The sequence below is a fragment of the Lactuca sativa genome, chromosome 8 (genome assembly GCF_002870075.4).
Source record: "Lactuca sativa cultivar Salinas chromosome 8, Lsat_Salinas_v11, whole genome shotgun sequence".
Classification (NCBI taxonomy): domain Eukaryota; kingdom Viridiplantae; phylum Streptophyta; class Magnoliopsida; order Asterales; family Asteraceae; genus Lactuca; species Lactuca sativa.
The window spans coordinates 118392345-118412480 of record NC_056630.2 but is presented as its reverse complement, the minus strand read 5'-3'; the positions used below and the strand labels follow the sequence as shown (position 1 = coordinate 118412480).

Sequence of the window (20136 nt, the reverse complement as noted above, 5' to 3'; positions counted from 1 at the left end):
AAAAAGTTTAAAATTTGGGCCAAAAATGTAAATTTTGGACCAAATTTGTAATAAATTTTGAAATCTGAGCCGAAAATGTAATTTTTGAAAGTTGAATGACCTGTTGACCGGGTCAAAATGTTAAATTGAATACAATTACCGGTATTTGGGACTTAATTGAATAAAAAATATATATAAGAGCTAAATCGATTATAAGGCCAATATGTAGGGACTTTATTGTAGTTTTGTATATATTTTTATTTTTGTGCATGTTTACATTTAGTAGGTAAATATGATAACTTTTTTTTTATGTTATTTAGAATAGAAACAATATCATCGATTAATTAGTTCATATATATACTATCAAAAATGTTAATGAAGTTTTATTTTTTCAGTTTTCATAATTTATACCACACTAATAACTAAGTTCATTTAATTTTATACCACACTAATAACTAAGTTCATTTGATTTTTTGATTATTGAATCCTAACATAGTTTTATTAGCCCTTCGAATAATCACATCATCGAATTTTCTATCGGTTTCGGTTTGTTGCATTTTTATCAAGTTTTTTTTTATCGGTTCCCTAACTATATTTGTGAATTAGTTGTATACTTTATTTAGTTGTTTAAGTTATAATTGATGAAAAATTCAGTTTGTTGTAATATTTTTCATGTTTAAAAAAATCGGTATATCCAAATCTCAGTTTATTTTATACCATAGTCACCAAGGTTTATACAATAGGCGCTAACTCCATAGTCACCAACTATCCCATCTACCCATGTTCCACCCAACTGGTGAAAATGTCTCATCATAGTCAACTCCGCGAGTTTGAGTAAAGCTCTTCGCAACCAATCGCGCCTTATATGTGTGTACATTTCCATCCACGTCGGTCTTCTTCCTGAAGATCCATTTGCACCCAACGGTCTTACGTCCGGGCACATTATCAACCAAATTCCAAACTTGGTTGTCATACATGGATTGGATCTCGTTGTCCATTGCCTCCTTCCATTTTGTAGACTCCGGGCCTGCCATGGCTTCCTTATAGCTATTAGGTTCATTTAGATTTATTAGTGTACCATCACTAATATACGTGTCCCCTTCGATAGTAATATGAAAACCACAAAATGGGGTTGAACTCTAACTCTTTCGGAACGTCTAAGAGGTAAGGACTCGTCAATTGGTTCAACCGGAGTTTCCTCCTCGGGTTGAGCGCCAGCAGTTGAGGTTTCTTCATCAATCGATTATTAAATCTCTTCAAGCTCGATTTGCCTCCCACTGTCTCCTTGGCTTATGAGTTCTCGCTCTCGGAAAACCCCTCTCCTCGCAACGAAAACAACATTGTCATTCGGTCTATAGAAGAGATATCCAAAGGATTTCTGCGGGTAGCCGATGAAAATACATCGCTCACTACGAGGTTCAATCTTATCGTGAGTATCTCGTCTTACGAAAGCCTCGCAACCCCAAACCTTGATATGTGCTAACGAGGGAGCTTTCCCTGTCCACATCTCGTGAGGTGTTTTGACAACCTTCTTAGTAGGGACTCGGTTAAGGATATGGGCGGCAGTCTCTAAGGCATACCCCCAGAATGAGATAGGTAGTGAAGCATGACTCGTCATAGAACGAACCATGTCCAACAAGGTTCAATTACGCCTTTCTGCCACACCATTCAACTGCGGTGTCCTAGGCGGCGTCAATTGCGAAACTATTCCGCATTCGTTGAGATAGTCGTGGAATTCAAGACTTAGGTACTATCCTCCTCGATCGGATCGAATCATCTTGATTTTCCTGCCCAATTGATTCTCCACTTCATTTTTGAATTCTTTGAACTTTTCAAACGTTTTTGACTTTTGCTTGATTAAGTAAATATACCCATATCTACTATAGTCATCGGTAAAAGTCACATAGAAGCGGTTCCCATCCTTCGTGGTTGATCTAAAGGGTCCACATACATCGGTATGTATGAGGTCCAATAAACCCTCACCCCTTTCACATGTGCTAGTGAAGGGTGACTTGGTCATCTTTCCAAGTAAACAAGATTCGCATGTGTCATCTTCCCTAAGGTCGAATGACTCCAACACTCCATCCTTTTGGAGTTGGGCTATGCGCTTCTTGTTGACATGTCCAAGACGACAATGCCACAAGGATGCTCTATCCATACTATTGGAAGAATCCATGCATAAAACATCATTTCCTAGGTTATCTACAATCATAACAGTTTCATAAATTCCATTACACGGCATTGCTTCAAAATATAAGACACCATTTACATAAGCATAAATTGAACCATTCTCATTATTAAAAGAAAATCTAAATCCTTGTCTAAGCAAACCATGAAACAAAATGATGTTTCTTGCCATTTATGGCGAGTAGCAACAATTATTCAAATCTAAACATAATCCATTACTAAGCACTAGAGAATACACTCCAATCTTGGTCACAGGCGACGATCTTCTGTTCCCCATGATTAGATTTATTCTTCCACGCTCCACATCCCTATGTCTTCTTAGTCCTGCAATTCAGAACAAATGTGGTAACCACACCCGGTATCGAGGACCCAAGAAATAGCATGAGATGAATCATTAGATTTAATTGTGTAAATACCTGCGAAAGACAGCTTGATCTTTCCTTCCCTGATGGCTTGCAGGTATTCTGGGCAACTTCTCTTCCAATGCCCTATTGTGTGGCAATGGTGGCACTCTGCCTCCTTTGGGTTGGGGGTGGGCTTAGCAGGATCAACTTTGGTCCCACTAGAAGAGGAACCATCTCGGGACTTTCCCTTGCGGTGGCTCTTAGACGAAGTCTTCCTCTTCTTACCCCTTCCTTGCCCAATTGCCAAAACGGGAGCAGCGGGTGGATTGGGAGTTGGTACAACAGACTTGTCCTTGAGGTTGCTCCCAGCAACCCTTAGGAGACCTTGGGTGACCTCTTCCTTGTTCATGTGGTAGGTCATCCTAAATTGATTGTAACACGGAGGCAAGGAATGAAGCACCATGTCGATAGCCAAATCTTCCCCAAAGTCGACATTCAACTTGCAAAGACGATCGACATACCTTTGCATATTTTGCAAGTGTACGGTTAGAGATTCTCCATGTCCCATTTTAGCGGAGATCATGTTAGTGAAGATCTCGTAATGTTCCTGCCTTGCGTTTTGATGGTATCTCTCCAATAAGTCTTGATGCATTTCGTATGGATACATGTCCTCATAGGACTTTTGGAATTCGGCGTTCATTGTGGCTATCATGATGCAATGAACCTTCGTCGCATCACGTTCATGAGTCTCAAAAGTAGTCATTTCAGTCGGAGTAGCGATTTATGGATTGATCTTCTCGAGCTTTTCGTCAAGGACATACTCTTTGTCCTCGTAGCGAGCAATCGTGCGAATGTATCTTATCCATTCGCTAAAGTTTGTTCCATCGAACGTCACCTTTTGGCAAAGGCTCATCAATGTGAATGAACTAGCAGCAGCGTTGTTCGCGTTCGACATTGTAACGCCCGTGTTTCTAGGCTTGCCATTTTAGCAATGTAATAGTCTAGGTTAACCATTGTAACCCCAATTTGAAATAATAAAAAAATGTATTATTTGTGAATTATGTGAATTATGTGATTTATGTGTTTATTTTCTTATTTAATGAATTAAGAATAAAATAAGCGTCAAAATTTAAGTGTGAGATAATCCCGATATCTTTGCATAAAGTTGTAGTGGTTGAAACAAAGATTCCGGAGATATAAGGAATGCAAAAATCCGAGTTATAACGAAGAAGTTATGACCTGTCGAAGTTTCGCGACAGAACCGGCACGACGTCGAGTGACGTAAAATATGAATTTAAGATAGAGCGATATTTAGCCTTAGCGATCTAAACGAAAGTCGTAGATTTCGTTAAACTGAGAGCGTGCATAAAAGGAACGCCCAAATCTGAATTCGTATGAGGAAGTTATGATTTTTCTAAGTTTCGACTTAGTGGTATGCAGCCCGAATACTCGATTTGAGATCGAGCGGTTTTTAGCCGAAACAATCTAAATGAGAATCGAAGATCTCGTTGTTAGTAGCGAAACGATGAAAAGATAGGCGAGAACGGACGTCGGACGAAGAAGTTATGATTTTATAACGAAGTTTTCCTGTCCGAGCCTTCTAAAAATAAATAATAAAAATAAAAGTCAAAATTAGCCGACGGAGTCTAAACGAAAGTTGTAGAGCGTAGTCTCACCTTCGCGTGGATTTAAAGAACGTCGAAAACGGAGTTCGTATGAAGGAGATATGAATTTTTGAAGTTTTAATAAATATTTAATATTTTTTTTTTTTAAACTCCGATATTATCCGAAGAAGAAGCGAGGCGGTCTATCCGAAGTACGCAGCGCGTACTGCTGTACGCCCCGCGTACAACGTAGAGCACTCGAGTCCTGCGGAGTAGTGAGTCGTAAGCGATGACGTAGAGGGCCCGGTGACGTAAGCGCTGACGATCTGCGAAGCACTACGCCCCGCGTACCCCCGAAGTTACGCCTCGCGTAACCCCGAGGATCAGGCTATAAACGGAGGTCCGAAGCAGCTTCTTTTCTTTTGCAAATTCCTCATTCTCTCTAGCCTTTTTGCCTCGATTTGCGTGCCGATTATACCCCGAAGCCCCGGTATTATTCCCGAGCCCCGAAGCGAGATCCGAAGCCCCGAGAATCCCGAAGAGCGTTATTCCCGAGCCGAAGCCCTGCCCGCGAGGAGCCGGTTTTTTGTGAAGATCTTCCAGATCTGCGGAGAGACGCTACTTCTATAAGCCGTAGTGATGTCGGATCATCTTCTGATCAAGTGAGTGTATAGTCCCTTTTCAAAACGCAATATTATGAAGTATTTAATATAAAATACGTGCTACGTGTATATATTTTGTGGTTATATGTGTGAATGTATATTCACTCTCTTCTATCTCATAGATCTGATATATTCTCTATGAAATACATGTTATGTGTGTATGCCTCATCTGTTATGTGGAATATGTATTGATTAAAGCATGCTATACTGGTTTTTAAACAATGTATAAAAATGTATATTTTTATCTACTAATATGTTGGGTAGAACATGGGTAGATAATTGGTGTGAAATAAACAGATGAGAGGCCTCGGTGTTATTGGTGTTATTCTAGTCATTCAGCAGAGTATGGATGACGACCACGGACTATTCTAGACTGTCCTGTGGAACACTAGCAGGCTCATTACCTGTAGGTGTTGTGAATGACGTGTTCACCGGTGTACTCTATCCCCCACATGGTTGCCTTTAGGACACTTATCGTTAAGGAAGCCCCTCTGCAGTAATGTTCGTCCCGATGAAAATCCTGAAATAAGTTCCTTATAATAGACGTTATTTTTAGGAACGTAAGGTGAGGATAACGGGAATGGGTAATCGGGTTTATTGTGGATTGTTGAAATTAAATATAATTATTGTGGGTTGAAAACCCTATATGCTCACCAGGCTCCCAAGCCTGACCCACTCAGTTGATTTGTATTACAGGAAGTGGCGCAAGAGCTTAAGATGGACGAATCATCAAGTTGTTTTGTTTACAAGTCTGTATATGTATATATTTGATGAATGACTTGTAATGTTATCGTTTATGCTTTATGATCTATATCGGAACATGACATCCCAACTTTTGATTATGAAATGAAATCATATTTCTATATGAAATGTTTTGATAAATATCTATTTTATCATGTTTTGTTTTTGGGAACAAATTCCGCATCTCTTTTAAAATCAAACGGATTTACTCTGAAAATGTTTAAAAAGCATAAATGAAATCGGTCTTTTCTGGCCGAGATTTTGGGGATGTCACAGACATCTACAAATAGAAAGGACAAAGATTGATTAGAATTTAAAATCCCTAATTATCACCCAATATGAAAAATTAGGGCTAGGATCCAACAACATTATTTACATATTAGAAAAGGGATGTCGTAATCCAACATGCAAACAATTTGAAGGTAAGTGAATGACGATTCACTAATTCTCCATCACAAAACATAACCTTAAGTTTTAAATGCATTTAGAATTCCTAGATTTCGATGAGATTCATTGAACTTTTCAATGGCATGTTTAAATCTCGATATGCCCCTCTCGTTTGTGACTGGGATGCCGAGGATCACAAAGTGGGTGTGAATAACCATGCAAATCTACATGGTGCCTTCATTGTAACAATTACCTATTCGATGTGCCGGTAAACCACACACGCTCCATCGAACTATGATAAACAATGAATCACCCTTTGCCACCTATGCTTAGAACCAATTAGTGTGCCGGTAAACCACACATGCTCCACTAACTTCTTAGCAAGGGTGCAAAGTGCAATTTCATGGGATCGCATCAATTCACTTTTCCTAAAGTAACTAGGATTGGGAATTTGAAAAACATGTAGTTACTTTGTATTTAATATTATACTTCTAATGAGGAGATAGAGTTGCCCTATCCTACCCGTTCGGCTAACGACCCTCCACCGATCAAGCAAGCGGTGGGTGTGAGTGTACACCCATTAAGCGCCATTTTATAGGCCGCAACCTTATACCCACCTTATAGACTGGCTTCGTGAATGAGGCCTACTAACGGTAAGACTAGCATTTTAATTATATATATATATATATATATATATATATATATATATATATATCTTGTAATATTATATTAGTATAGGGTTAAATTTTAAACTTGTAAAATTCTAGGGTTTGAAATTTAAATTGTCTAAATTAAACTTTTAATCACAAAACATAAATTTCAAAACTTGAGGACAAGTTTTAAACTTTTCAAAACATGAGGAATCAAATAACAAATAATTCAAATTAACCATTTAATCACATAATTATTCATATTTGATTTATATAATTGTTTCTTGCAAAACAGTTCACCAATTCATTTAAAATAATCAATCAATTATCACATAAGGAAATTATTATTCAATTAATTGGTAAATATCTTGAATTAGGTCAAGGATATACTCAAATATATGTTAAAATCAGATTTATATTGACCCATTAAGATAAAGGCAAGTTTCCATAAGATAAACAACAAGAAATCCTGAAACTAGCTCCTTCTGACGCTCGAACTCGCCAAGTACCACAATGTACTCGTCGAGTTGAGGCCAACTCGCCGAGTACACTATGGTACTCGCCGAGTTCATCAGGCAGAAGGACAAAAAACGATTTTGCAATCAACAATCAAACAACCAATGCATCAATTCAATAGAAACGAATCAAGGCTCTGATACCACTGATGGGTTTGAGCCATAAGAACATTCCTATGTGCACATACAAACCCTAATGCTTGGATCTAGGTTTCTCTAATTGAACATGCAATGTATCCAAGACTTTGATTGATAGATATAATGAAAACCTTCATATCATAACACATGAAATCAGATTTGAAAGATTACCTTGAATTGCTTGCTTGAATCTTCTTGTCTTTGGAGTTTAGAGTCACAAATGTCACTCCTATAATGGCTTACAAACACCAACTTAGCAAGAGGATGATTAGAGAGAGAGAGAGAAGGGTAAGAAAAGTCGGCCATGGTTTCTTCAATCACAAGGGTGCCGATTTTCTTAGCCCTAAGGGTCTATTTATACTAGTGAGCCTCCTAGGGTTTCACCCTTAAACCCTAATTGGATAACTTAGGCCCTAAGCAATCCAATCTCCTTATTGATAAGCCTTGGACGATTTCTAGGCCTTTCCTAAACCTAAAATCGTCCACTCCCTTATTCATAAGGAATCGCAGCCTAAAGTACAACTATCATACAATTGACAGTTTATGCTCCTTTATTCAATTAATCACTTTAAGTCACCAAATTAATTCCTAATTAATTTATGACTTATATTAATCAAATAACAATATTATTATTCCTTATATTATTCTCATAATATATTAATAATATTTCTTCTCTCATTATAAATCATCCTGTCAAGTTGCTATGTTGAAGGCAACCCAAAAGGACCATACACAATCGGGTCAAATACTTGTCAAATATAGTTGCAGCCTTAGACACTATTCCAACAGATACACGATAGGGGGTGACGTGGCATCACCAGAAGGCCACCACATGCACCAACTCGGCGAGTAGGTCCCCTACTCGGCAAGTCCATCAAATATTTTCACTATAAATAGAGGTGTCGGGCATTCACTTTTCTTCACACCTCCCAAACTCACTTTCTCTCTCTAGTTTCTCTCTCTAGCCTCCCAAACCCCCTTAAAGCCTAGGTAAACCCCCTAGCACCCGAAGGAAGCCCCGAGGCTCCCAGAGTCCCGAGAAAAGAGGCTTTCGGCTCGGGAACGCTGCTCCAGCGAAGCCCGATTTTCGCGAAAACCCACTGTAAGTGAGCTATGCCTACCCTATCTTTAGTATAACTTATGTTTTAATATAGTAACGTTATTAGGAACTTATAAATGAGTATTTGGGCTATTATTATGAGTTATATTGAGTGTTATTTAACGCTTATATAATAATAATAATAGCTAGACTATTAATTTGTCGCGTTTATCGTTAGACTAAACCCTAGTGGTATTGATATTAGGTTTTATCGAAGGAAAATTGTTTTGAGAGTATCGAAGCGCTGTCCGAGTGCTGAGTCACCTCCTTTCAGGTGAGTGCATGGTCCTCTTCAACTTACACATAGACATGAAGTATTTACTACGTGCTATGTGTGCATATTGTCTGTTTACTTGCTGTCTATGCTCGGTGAAAGATTTTATACATGTTTTAAATGATTTAAACTATATATGTATTTTATATCTACGAAAATGTTGGGGTAAAACATGGGTAGATATAATAGATGAAATATGAGTTGGACGATGAGTTGAGAGGTGATATAGACCATGAGGTATGAGTGAGAGGTGTACGATGTGAGAAGCCTTTTTCCTAAACGATGTCCCCGTCATTCAGCAGAGTATGGATGACATCCACGGACTATTCTAGACAGTCCAATGGAACACTAGCAGACTCACAACCTGTAGGTGTTGTGAACGATGTGTTCACCCGGTGTACTCTAAACCTTGGTGACCATGCAGACTTGGTGCCTAAACCTTGGTGATCATGCAGACTTGATGCCTAAACCCTGGCGACTATGCAGACTTGGTGCCTAAACCCTGGTGACTATGCAGACTTAGTGCCCGTTGTGTAAACCATGACAACGATGGACTTCGTGCCGATTCCTTTGGATGATTCTTAGGAACGAATGAACGAGGAATAAGCTGATTCTTAGGATAGATCCTTAAGAATAGAGAATATAATGGGGATGGGTAATGGGGTTTAATTGCTTGATTGTTTAAACATAATAATTATATTATTGTGGGTTGAAAACCCTGTGTACTCACCAGGTTTCCCAACCTTACCCACTCAGTTTATTTATATCACAGGTGCTGATATGAAGTCACATTACACCGAGAGATTTAAAGAGATGTAGATCACTAGTGTAATAATAATGTAAGTTCTATTTATGCTTATGTTTCTGTATTAACGATGACATCCCAAACGTTTTAAAATGAATAAAATACGTTTCTTCAAAAATGTTTTAATAACGTATTTATCATGTTTTTCTGGGAACAAATTCCGCAACATTTTTATAAAATGAAGTACTCTGATTTTTATAAAGCATAAACAAAATCGGTTTTTTTAGGCCGTGAAAATGGGGATGTCGCATTATATGTACGGAATCCTTGTAACATATACTACAACTTAGTTAAGATTAATCGTCTCTAAATAATTTTCCATCAAAAAGTCATTTTTGATGCTTATCATCTCTAAATTGACTAGCCCTGATGTACGGGCGTTACAGTAACAAACTATTGCATCTGTTCTCATTTGATCTCCTTCTTATTTTTGTACATAATATATACCAAACTTGTTGTTTGTGTCTATCATAACACTTTGACCGACTAGAACAGGTCGAAAGTCGGTCATAATGGTTATGGTAAACACAAACAAGTTCGATGATATATTAAATACAAAAAAGGACCAAATGAAAACAAACACAATATTGAGGGGGTGTGTGGCTTAGTTTTTCATATGCTAAAAGAACTTTTAGTAAAAGATCAAAGCCAAAAGATGTTTGGCAAAAGACTTTTAAAAACAACTTTTGGATTTTAGATAGAAGAAAAATCAATTTTTTGGAAAAGTTAGGAAAACGACTTTTGGCCTCTAAAAAACTAAGCCAAACACCCCCCTAAGTTATCTAAAATATCTAAAAGTCATTTTCCAAATAACTTTTTGTGACTTTTTGGAAAATGACTTTTGGCCTGTAAAAAACTAAACTACAGCCCATAAGTTATCTATAATATATCTAAAATTCATTTTCCAAACATACAAATTATCCCGACCGGTAACATTCGTGTCTGTGAAATAGATACCAACATGCTCCGTTACCATGTAAAAGTCATTTTCCCAGCCCCTTATTAACGGGATTTATGTACCGGATTTATTAACCAGCAAGAAGGTAAAGCGAGGTCCAAGAACGCAACAATGGCGAGAGTCTTCAACAACAAACCCAGATTATTTACCGGATTTATTTACTCATGGAGATCGGTTCTCTTCCCTTCCACATCTACAAGGACGATCGAAACCCTAGCTTTCGAAGAGGCCCGCTCTCCCTCCCACAAACCCGTACCCGATTATTCTGCATTTGTTCTTCATGGCTTAATGGGATCTGCCAGAAATTGGCGATCTTTCTCTCGGAATCTGGCTTCTTCCCTCTCTACCTCCTCTCCACCTTCAGGTAATTTCACATCTATCCATCAGATTTAAAAAAAAAAATCCATACTTTGACTTCGATATTAAACATGGTAAAGCTAAACTTCAATTTCACATGAGATTTAAAATTTTCAAGGAAATAAAAACTGTGAAGTATGTTATATTTAATCATATGCAAATTACAGAAGGAAACAGAGTGTGATCTGTGAGCGTGTGTGTGTTGTGTATGTATCCTCTAACTAATACTATTTACTAATCATCTTGAAACGTCTCCAATTTCCTTGATATGTATAGACTGGAAGATGGTTCTTTTGGATTTGAGAAATCATGGTCGATCAGCTGGTTTATCTGGTTTAAATCCACCTCATGACATACCTAGTGCTGCTAATGATGTTGCTAATCTAGTGAAATCTCAAGGTTGGAGTTGGCCTGATGTTGTTTTAGGGCATTCCATGGGTGGCAAGGTGGCCTTACAGTATGCCATGAGCTGTGCCCGTGGTGATTATGGCACTTCAGCCAAGTTGCCCAAACAGGTATTTCCATACGAAACTTTCATCTGTCACCAATTCTTAAAGCTTGTATACGATTGCACAGGTCCTTATGGTTTTTGGGTATTTACAATTAAGTCCTTGTGGTTTTATCAATTGACAATAACTCACGGACACAAACACATGATGCAGAACAGTTGTGGGTACTGGATTCTGTTCCTGGGATAGTGAACCCTGAAGAAACTAGTGGCGAGGTGGAGAAAGTTCTAGAAACCTTGCAGGGTATATCAAAAACAATCCCATCACGCAAGTAAGTTTTTTTTTTTTCTACTCATTAGTTATTTGATGTTCCATTTCATATTTACAATGTGAATGTTTTTGGGGACAGGTGGCTAGTGGATTACTTGATAAATCTAGGATTTTCAAAATCTTTGTCTGAATGGCTCGGCACCAATCTCAAAAAATCAGGTGAACATGAGACATGGGCTTTCGATCTTGATGGAATTATTCAGATGTTCGATTCATACAGGTATATTGTATCCAAGGTTAAAATAGTCAATTTGCTCCTTCAATCAAAGTTAAAATAAGCATTGATACAAGTAAGATTGAAATTTATTAACTTTTCAGGGAGATGGATTATTGGCCGCTTCTAGAACATCCGCCTAAAGGGATGGAGATAGTGATTGTGCGTGCGGAAAACAGTGACAGGTGGGACCCACATGTGACTCAGAGACTCGAAAGCCTTGATAAAAAGAGAGGCGATGAATCAGAGGGTAAAGTTTCAGTTGTGGTTCTTCCAAATTCTGGACATTGGGTTCATGTGGACAACCCAAAGGGACTTTTGGAGATTGTGATACCCAAAATGTCCTCTATTGTTTAAACCCAAAGGGTTTCTATATATGAACAATCAACAATCTCATCATATCTTTTGTTACATGATCTGTATTTGGTTTTAATCTAACTAAATAACTGAAATCATCAATCTGTGACAAAAGGATGAGGGGGAACAATTTATTGAAGAGACAGACATGTTTGATTTAAATGTTCAACTATTTGGTACATGTATGTTCTTATGGGATTTGAATTCAATCATTGATTTTTTTTTTGAGTTAAATGTTTGCTTGGTTTTAATATAGATATTTCAATCATATTGGCAAAACTTGCTACAAAAATCTCGGGTTGCTACGTCAACCCTTGTTAAGAGAGATGCATGGTTTGTTGGTAGGGTTAGAACTCTTAATTGGGTTATTCGGGTTAACCCGACTAACCCGAATTATTATTAGGGCCGGGTTTAGGGTTGATTTTTTCAAAACAATTCGGGTTTCGGGTCAACCCGAATAACCCGATTAAGAATTTATTACCAAAACTTTTTTTACTGCCTTGAATGATATGAATTCAAGATCCCATGAGATTTTATAACTAATACATATTTCTTATTTAAACAAAACAAATTGTAAAATTACTATGTATAGAGATGTATAAAATGATATAACTTTCCTCTCTTCTTAGTGCAGTAAGGTTGTGTTGTAACAGTTTTACGAATTTTATTCACTGTTTACATTACTAATATGGTAAAAGAAACTCCAAAAATTCATATCGTATACCAACTTTACATTTTAAGTCCCTATACATGTGAATTATGTATTAAAATGGAACAACATAAATTCATCTTACATTTCAACTTCAACTCGACTAACCCGATTAACCCGACCCTACAAATCCAAACCCGGTTAACCCGAACCCGACTAACCAATATCTTATTAGGGCCGGGTTTAGGGTGAATATTTTTTCTAGAAAAACCCGACCAACCCGACCCGTTTAACTCGAATCCCGATCAGGTTAACCCGATTAACAACCCTATTTGTTGGTATCGTTTTTATTGGTATAAGTAGCAAATTTTATAAATAATCAAAAAATTATGTAACAAATATTGTGTGAAAGACCTGCAACTTTCTGCCTCGCCTAAACTTGAAGTTGTCATTTCAATTTGAAAAAATTAATTATCTTTGTATCTTTTGTTCATATTTGCCTACTTATTCATACGATATAATCACATGTAGTGGGTAAAAACATATAATCACATGTAGTAGGTAAAAAGATGAGTAGCAACAAAAGATACGAGAATATTTGATTTTTCTTTTCAGTTAATTATCTTCGAGCAACTTTCATAATATGCATATTGATTATTGATGTATTCCTTGTTTTGTACTCTCTCTATAGATAAACATCATGTTTGGATGTAAAATGGTTGAGTAGTTTCAATATTTTCTTGGAAACATAGCTTATGTACATATTTAGTATGATAAAAAAATGTTTAACTCTATATAACGTAGCTAAGATATTTTGTAAAATATTATTGAATTGACTTTAACTTAACATTCATAATAAATATATATGGTATCATTTTACTAGGTTCGTTTTATTATCGTTACTCTATAGGGAGACGAATATTTAAATTTTATGGAGAAATTATAGGTGATATTTTGAGAAAAATGTTTTTCGATAAAGAATTAAAAAAGATTGGGCCAGTGGGCCTAATATAGCCCAGCTCAGAACCCTAATCGCGAAACATGAATATAAAGAATATCATGTCCCTGAACCTTCACTAGCGTCGGCGCCGAGAGATACAAAGATGCAGATCTTCGTGAAAACCCTAACCGGGAAAACCATAACCCTTGAGGTTGAGAGCAGTGACACCATCGACAATGTAAAGGCAAAGATTCAGGACAAGGAAGGTATGGTGTTTGCCGATATATTTAATTTGAACTCGAGGATTGAGATCGTCTATAAGCAAAACGCGATTGAATGATTTTGTATCGTAGGTATTCCACCGGATCAGCAGAGGTTGATCTTTGCCGGAAAGCAACTTGAAGATGGTCGAACTCTTGCAGATTACAACATCCAGAAAGGTTTTACTCTTGTCTGTTCATTGAAACTAACAATTTATGTCGATTTAATGAATTAAACCGTAATTGATGACGTATTACAGAATGACTGTTTAGAAGCATGGTATGTTCTCATTTATTGGAAATATAGTCATTGCTTGACTTCATGTTAATATGTTCAAGTTTCTGAACATCATTTGATTAACTAAAATTCTCATTGCCATACCTTTTCATTCGATATTAGTAATGGTCTAGTATCATCTTCCGACTATACCTTTTTGTTTATATTCATTCGTTTAGGCTAAGATGTTATAATTAGGATGCTCAGTGGATCGTCACCAAGAGATTCCCTTTGAATTCTTATTGTCTTTTTCATTACTTGCATTGTATGTAGAAACAGTACTGGAATTGCATAAGAACTATCACATTTACAAATTCAGATTTAATGCTATTAAATTATACCACATTTAAAATGCAATCCTAAAATGTTTGTACAGAGTCCACTCTTCATTTGGTGTTGAGGCTGAGGGGAGGAATCATCGAGCCCTCTTTGATGGCATTGGCAAGGAAATACAATCAAGACAAAACTATATGTCGCAAGTGAGTTGTTCTTCAAAAACCTATATCCATTTTATATAATGTTTTTTCCAATCTTTACTTTGCGTTTTATCTGGTGTTATAAGATTTATTGATCACAATGTATGGGCTTAATGGTTTCCTTTTAGGTGTTATGCTCGTCTGCACCCAAGGGCTGTGAACTGCAGGAAGAAGAAGTGTGGCCACAGCAACCAGGTATAAATTAATTTTTCCCTTCAATTTTTTCATAAATTGCTTTTTGTTGTGTTGAATTTCCATGTTGATTGGAAAAATCTTCTTTTCTTTCTTCTTTGTGGTTGCAGCTAAGGCCGAAGAAGAAGATTAAGTAGACAGTTGTTGTGGGTGTTGGAAGAGGATCATTTTGGTTAATTCTAGAAGGCTGTTTTTTGTTTTTGAGTAATTTTCTTTATTAACATTTTAAAGTAAACTTGATGGGTTGTCTGTTTAATTCAAAGAAGCACTATTGGTCCTTTTACATTATTGTCTCTTACATCTACTTGTTTTTTGAAATATTTTTAAGCAAGACCATAAGAACAAGTTAATAAGGATGCTTTCTCTTCTCAATCTGGATTTTAGGATATCAATTTCTGGGTTTTGACATTTCCGACCCCTTCTTCATCTTAAAAAAAATGGATCCTTGAAATGAAATAAATTACTATAAAATGACATAAGGCATAATAGTTTAGTTAATCTATAGCAACATACTTTCTATTGAAAGCCACAATAGCTATAAGATGACATAATGTTTTTTTTTTCCTATTTATCCAGAAATAATAAAAATAGAGTATGATAACTATTATATTTATTAATAGTTTGAAAGTGAGAGAATAAACATCCTTGTCAATAATTATTCTCAAATTCAGTAAGTCATGAAATACCAATATCCCTTCCAAATAATTACATCACACTGAAAAACACACAAAAAAAGTTAAAAAGATAGTCTTCATGTTAGAAAATGTATTTATAACATATCAGAGCAAAATCTACATGCATTTGAATATTAGCTTAATATAATATTTTGTCATTTTTCTAACTTTTAAGATTATAAGCTGTTTAGAATATTAGCCTAACAAAAATTACAGTACTGTGTTGGAAAATGGTCATTTTACTGGGTGTAAAGGGATCCATTTGTGGCATGTGGGAATAGAAATGTTATAGAACTTTCTGCTTACTATTTTAACAGAAAGGGTTAATTATATATGAAATATGTCCCTCTTTTATAGCATGTATGTTTATTCTGTTGTTCCAAATCTAATATTTTTTATTAATGACTAGTTTAGTTTTTGTTTGTGTCATGTCTTATAAACACGACGAAAAAGGGCTATTTTTTTAAAGTATAACGCCATTCCCTTTTTTTTGTCTTAAGTATAATGCTATTATGGGCTTAGTTTGCTACCAGTTTTGACATTTTTTAAAGTATATTGCCATTCTTTTTAGTTTTTAAAAGAATAATGCTATTATGGGCTTAACATCTTTTAAAAAATGTCATTTTATTTTTTATTTTTTAAAGTATACTTTTATTATGGGCTTAGTTTGCTAACGATTCTGACATTTTTTAAAGTACAATGACATTTCCTTTTAGTTTTTTTAAACTACTGCATACAATCTCTTCAATCATTTTATTAAAAAAGTTCGATTTTTTAAAGTATAATGTCTATTCCGATTCATAGATTTGTAGAAAATTAGTGATTGGTTGATTTGAAGTTGTCAAAATAATCAGGTTAAATTGTAAAAAAACCATTGCTTTTGAAGTTTAACCAACTTATCATTTATGTTTTTAACCAACCAATTCTGACATTTTTTTAAAGTACAATGCCACTTTTCCAAATGATCAAATTTCCCCTCTTTCCCTGTTTAATTATGATACAGTTTTGTAAAATCTGAACTTTATTTTCTTTATTTTATTTTGAAATTATATTATACCTTTGGTAATTTGGTCCCATGGTGAACCATGGGTCACTTTTTTTTTGATGGGTTTTATTTTGGAGTGGGGATTGTCGTTCTATTTTTTTGATGTAAAAGTGGCTAATATGGAAATTTTTTTATGTCAAAATGCTCCAATAAACATGTCAAAATGGAAAAAGAATATGTAGTTAGAAAAGACCAAAAATATGCAAGTTGGCTGTTTAGTTTTTGTTGTCAAAGTGGTTACTCTTTGCTATTAAAATGATCCTTTTTGTCGTTCGTTGGCTGTGAAAAAAAGTCTTTTTTTGTTGTATAAATGTTATTTGTTTGTGTTGAGCATTGCTTTTTCTGCGTAATAAAAAAAATGCAAGTTGAATGGTTTAATCTATTCTAAAAGAATAAAAAAACATGGTTTTTAACTTTTTATATTGGTGTTTGTTTTAGTTTAAATATGTTTGGTTTTTGATCAATTAGGAAAAAGTATGTTACTTTTTCGTTTTTTTTAAGTCTCAAGTGTTTTTAAGGAAAAAAAGAGCACAAATTGATCAACCACTGACCTCTATGTTTTACGACTCTTTCATTACACCAAAAACTAAAACTATAGGTTGGCAATGGCTGTTTAGCTTCTATTCATGTAATTAAGAAAATACCAAATATATTGCTAATAAATAAGTGACACATATACATTTGACTTTACAAGTCAAATGTATAAAAGATATGGATGTAAGCCAAAAAGGATACTCAGAAGAATGTTTTCTTGCTTTGGATGTAATTCCATGAACTATTTTCATTGACTTCACTTTGACCATGACCCTATATTAAAAAAGTCAACTTATAATCTAACAAACTATAAATATTTTTAAGAACAAATAAAAGGTCAAGGTAAATAGAGCGTACTTGAAATCTTCATATATTAGTAACTAGGTGTGAGACCCGTGTAATACATAAGTTTTATTTTTTTAAAAATAATATATTTTGTTAAGCATTACATAATAATTTACAAAACTGAATTTGAAAAAAATATCAATATTAGCTGTGAATGAACCAATCTTTGCAAGGTTTATGCAAATTATTGTAAATTCAAAAGGGATTGGCCGAAAATTATGTTTTTCAATTAAGAAAGTTGATTTGAATTTAAATTGAATTTAATACATTAATTGACAAATTACGTGAGAATTTATGGAGACATTTAAGTTTTTTTTTTTTTTTTTAATTGTATTTTTAGATTATATTTTTTTATAATTTGATAAAAAAGCCAAAAAAAAACCACAATTTGCCAAGTGGATTTAAATAAAATTGAAAAAATTAAAAAAAATATCATGTGACATATTGAATTAGATGATAACATGTGGTAAAAAACCTTTCATTTATTAGCTAGGAAAAAAAAGGTAAAAATTCACATTGCAAACAAGTGTAGTTACTTCATGCTATTATTATTTGTTCTAACTCTAAACCGGATAATCCAAACACCCTTTCACTGTAATATTGTCTTTACATTAACGATATAGAATGCATATTAAATTGTAATAATAATTATATTGTGGCATAAATTTATACAGATTTGGTCCTTATATAGATAATATATTACAATAATGGTCCATGTTGCATAAATTTTTATAGAAATGGTCCTTACATAAATAATCTGTTACAGTAAAGGTCCTTGTGGCATAAATTTTTATATACGAACGGTCCTTATATCAAAATATGTTACAGTAATGGTTGTTGTGCCAAGAATTTGTTACAAAAATGGTCCCTATATTAATTATTTGTTACAAAGTTGGTCATTGTGTGAAGAATCTCCTTAATTTTGCTTCATTTTCTATGTTTTTTTTGTTGTTTTGATCATATAATTAGTCTTTAGCAAATAATATAAGTTTTCGTATGTATGATTGCAATTTTAACAGATGGGGTGATTAATATATGAATTATATAATCTTTGCATGGTGTTTTAGTTGAATTTATAGCAATTTATGTTGATTAATGACTAATATGGTTGTTCCCAATATAATTTCTTTGGAGGAAAGCTAAGATATCCTTCATGTTGAAAAGAATCCATGGATTACTACAATCATAGAGTAGGCTATTGATATATGATAAATGTATGTTAAAATATACTCCAATAGTTAGTTGCTAATCACAATAGTTAGTTTCAAGTTTACTTTTTTAGAAACTGATTTTCCTTTTGGAATAATTATAGAGTATGTTAAAAGTTGATGAAATTTTGATTTCCATTTCAGTAAATTATAGACTATGCTTAATAACTGTGTTGACTATATATGAAGATTAAAATTAACAAGCAGCAGTGCAACACACATGTACGTCAATCCGAAAATACCAGAAACGCAAACACTCATTGCAATGTATGTTATACTCTTACTACCAATCTTAACCATAGTTGACCAAACTAAAAAACAACCAAGTAGTGCACTACATATATTCACTGACAATGGTTTCCATAATTACAGATTTCGACCCAATGTCACTAAAAAACAACACCGGTTATGATAAGTACTACCTTACAACGCTTGAAAACCTCAGAATACTCTCATATAGTGGTAAAATGTTTTATTTTTGTATAATACTACAATTTCATACTTAAGAGTAACTAATATAATTCTACAACATGTTCAAGGACAAAGTATATGCTTTCAAGACCACAATATCTGATTTCACATTCAAAGATGTTTGCAGTGACGGAGCTCAATAGGGGCCAGGAGGGGCCATGGCCCCCCTGCTTTTAAGCTTCATAATACCCTTATATATTGTTTATTTTGGGATAAATGCAATAATCGCTCAAATGGATAATTAGACCCCCTCTGTTATTATAAAAACCCAGCTACATGAACTTAGAATGTAGATAAGTAGATAACCATATAACTAAACTTCCGAGAATCAGTAATAAAATCTAATACCACCTTGATGGTTAGGAAATTAACAAACTAAAAAAATCATCTTTTAAATCCTATAAAAAGGTAAAATAATCAGATTTACATAATTCTTAACTCAAACTTTAAGCTTAAGAAATAAAAAATAAATAAAAAAAAAACAGCAAATATTTCAGCCATCGGAAAAGTCAAATCTCACCGGAAATAACGTCACCATCACCGGCCTAACTATATCTCCCCCACTGGTATCATTCATTAGATTGTTGCATTCTCTGTGTGTGCGTGCGCTCTCTCATATCTGCCTACCTCAAGCATCTTCCTGCCTCGCCAGACTGCTAGATCTGAACTCCGTTGTGCCTCTGTTGGCTTCTCGGCTGCTGCTCTCTGTCTCCAATATCCTCTTCGTGGGAGTAAGCTTTAACATTTCTTCATTTCTCTCTTTTCCTCTCTTTTTTTTTCTTTTTTTTTTCTCTCAAGTCAATATAAGCTAACATATATGGGATTGTGTGAAAATATTGATATGTGATAGTGTGATATCCCCAATTTCACAGCCAGAAAAGACCGATTTCGTTTATGCTTTTTAAAATAAAGTCAGAGTAATCATTTGATTAAAAGTGTTGTGGAATTTGTTCCCAAAACCAAACATGATAAAAAATTATCAAAACCTTTCTTTAAGAAATATATATTTTTATTT

General features: G+C 34.8%; 2 protein-coding genes across 2 annotated transcripts; both read left to right on the top strand.

The window, feature by feature from the left end:
* The first annotated feature begins 10361 nt into the window (after positions 1 to 10361).
* Positions 10362 to 12212, top strand: LOC111902008 (uncharacterized). The gene is made up of 5 exons (XM_023897879.3): positions 10362 to 10707; positions 10977 to 11215; positions 11368 to 11480; positions 11559 to 11699; positions 11798 to 12212. Exons 1-5 carry the CDS (start codon positions 10455 to 10457, stop codon positions 12048 to 12050), a joined length of 999 nt encoding a protein of 332 aa, XP_023753647.1. The 5' UTR covers positions 10362 to 10454; the 3' UTR covers positions 12051 to 12212.
* Positions 12213 to 13749: 1537 nt separating this feature from the next.
* On the top strand, positions 13750 to 15127 carry LOC111902013 (ubiquitin-60S ribosomal protein L40). The gene is made up of 5 exons (XM_023897884.3): positions 13750 to 13905; positions 13993 to 14079; positions 14553 to 14655; positions 14781 to 14847; positions 14955 to 15127. Exons 1-5 carry the CDS (start codon positions 13803 to 13805, stop codon positions 14979 to 14981), a joined length of 387 nt encoding a protein of 128 aa, XP_023753652.2. The 5' UTR covers positions 13750 to 13802; the 3' UTR covers positions 14982 to 15127.
* Positions 15128 to 20136: the final 5009 nt, after the last annotated feature.

Coding starts and splice junctions, on each gene's coding strand:
- LOC111902008 (XM_023897879.3), top strand. CDS start 10,455: ATGGCGAGAGTCTTCAACAACAAACCCAGATTATTTACCGGATTTATT. Junction 11,216..11,367: donor CAGCCAAGTTGCCCAAACAG/GTATTTCCATAC, acceptor GATGCAGAACAG/TTGTGGGTACTGGATTCTGT. Junction 11,481..11,558: donor AAAACAATCCCATCACGCAA/GTAAGTTTTTTT, acceptor TTTTGGGGACAG/GTGGCTAGTGGATTACTTGA.
- LOC111902013 (XM_023897884.3), top strand. CDS start 13,803: ATGCAGATCTTCGTGAAAACCCTAACCGGGAAAACCATAACCCTTGAG. Junction 13,906..13,992: donor AAAGATTCAGGACAAGGAAG/GTATGGTGTTTG, acceptor TTTGTATCGTAG/GTATTCCACCGGATCAGCAG. Junction 14,848..14,954: donor AGTGTGGCCACAGCAACCAG/GTATAAATTAAT, acceptor TTGTGGTTGCAG/CTAAGGCCGAAGAAGAAGAT.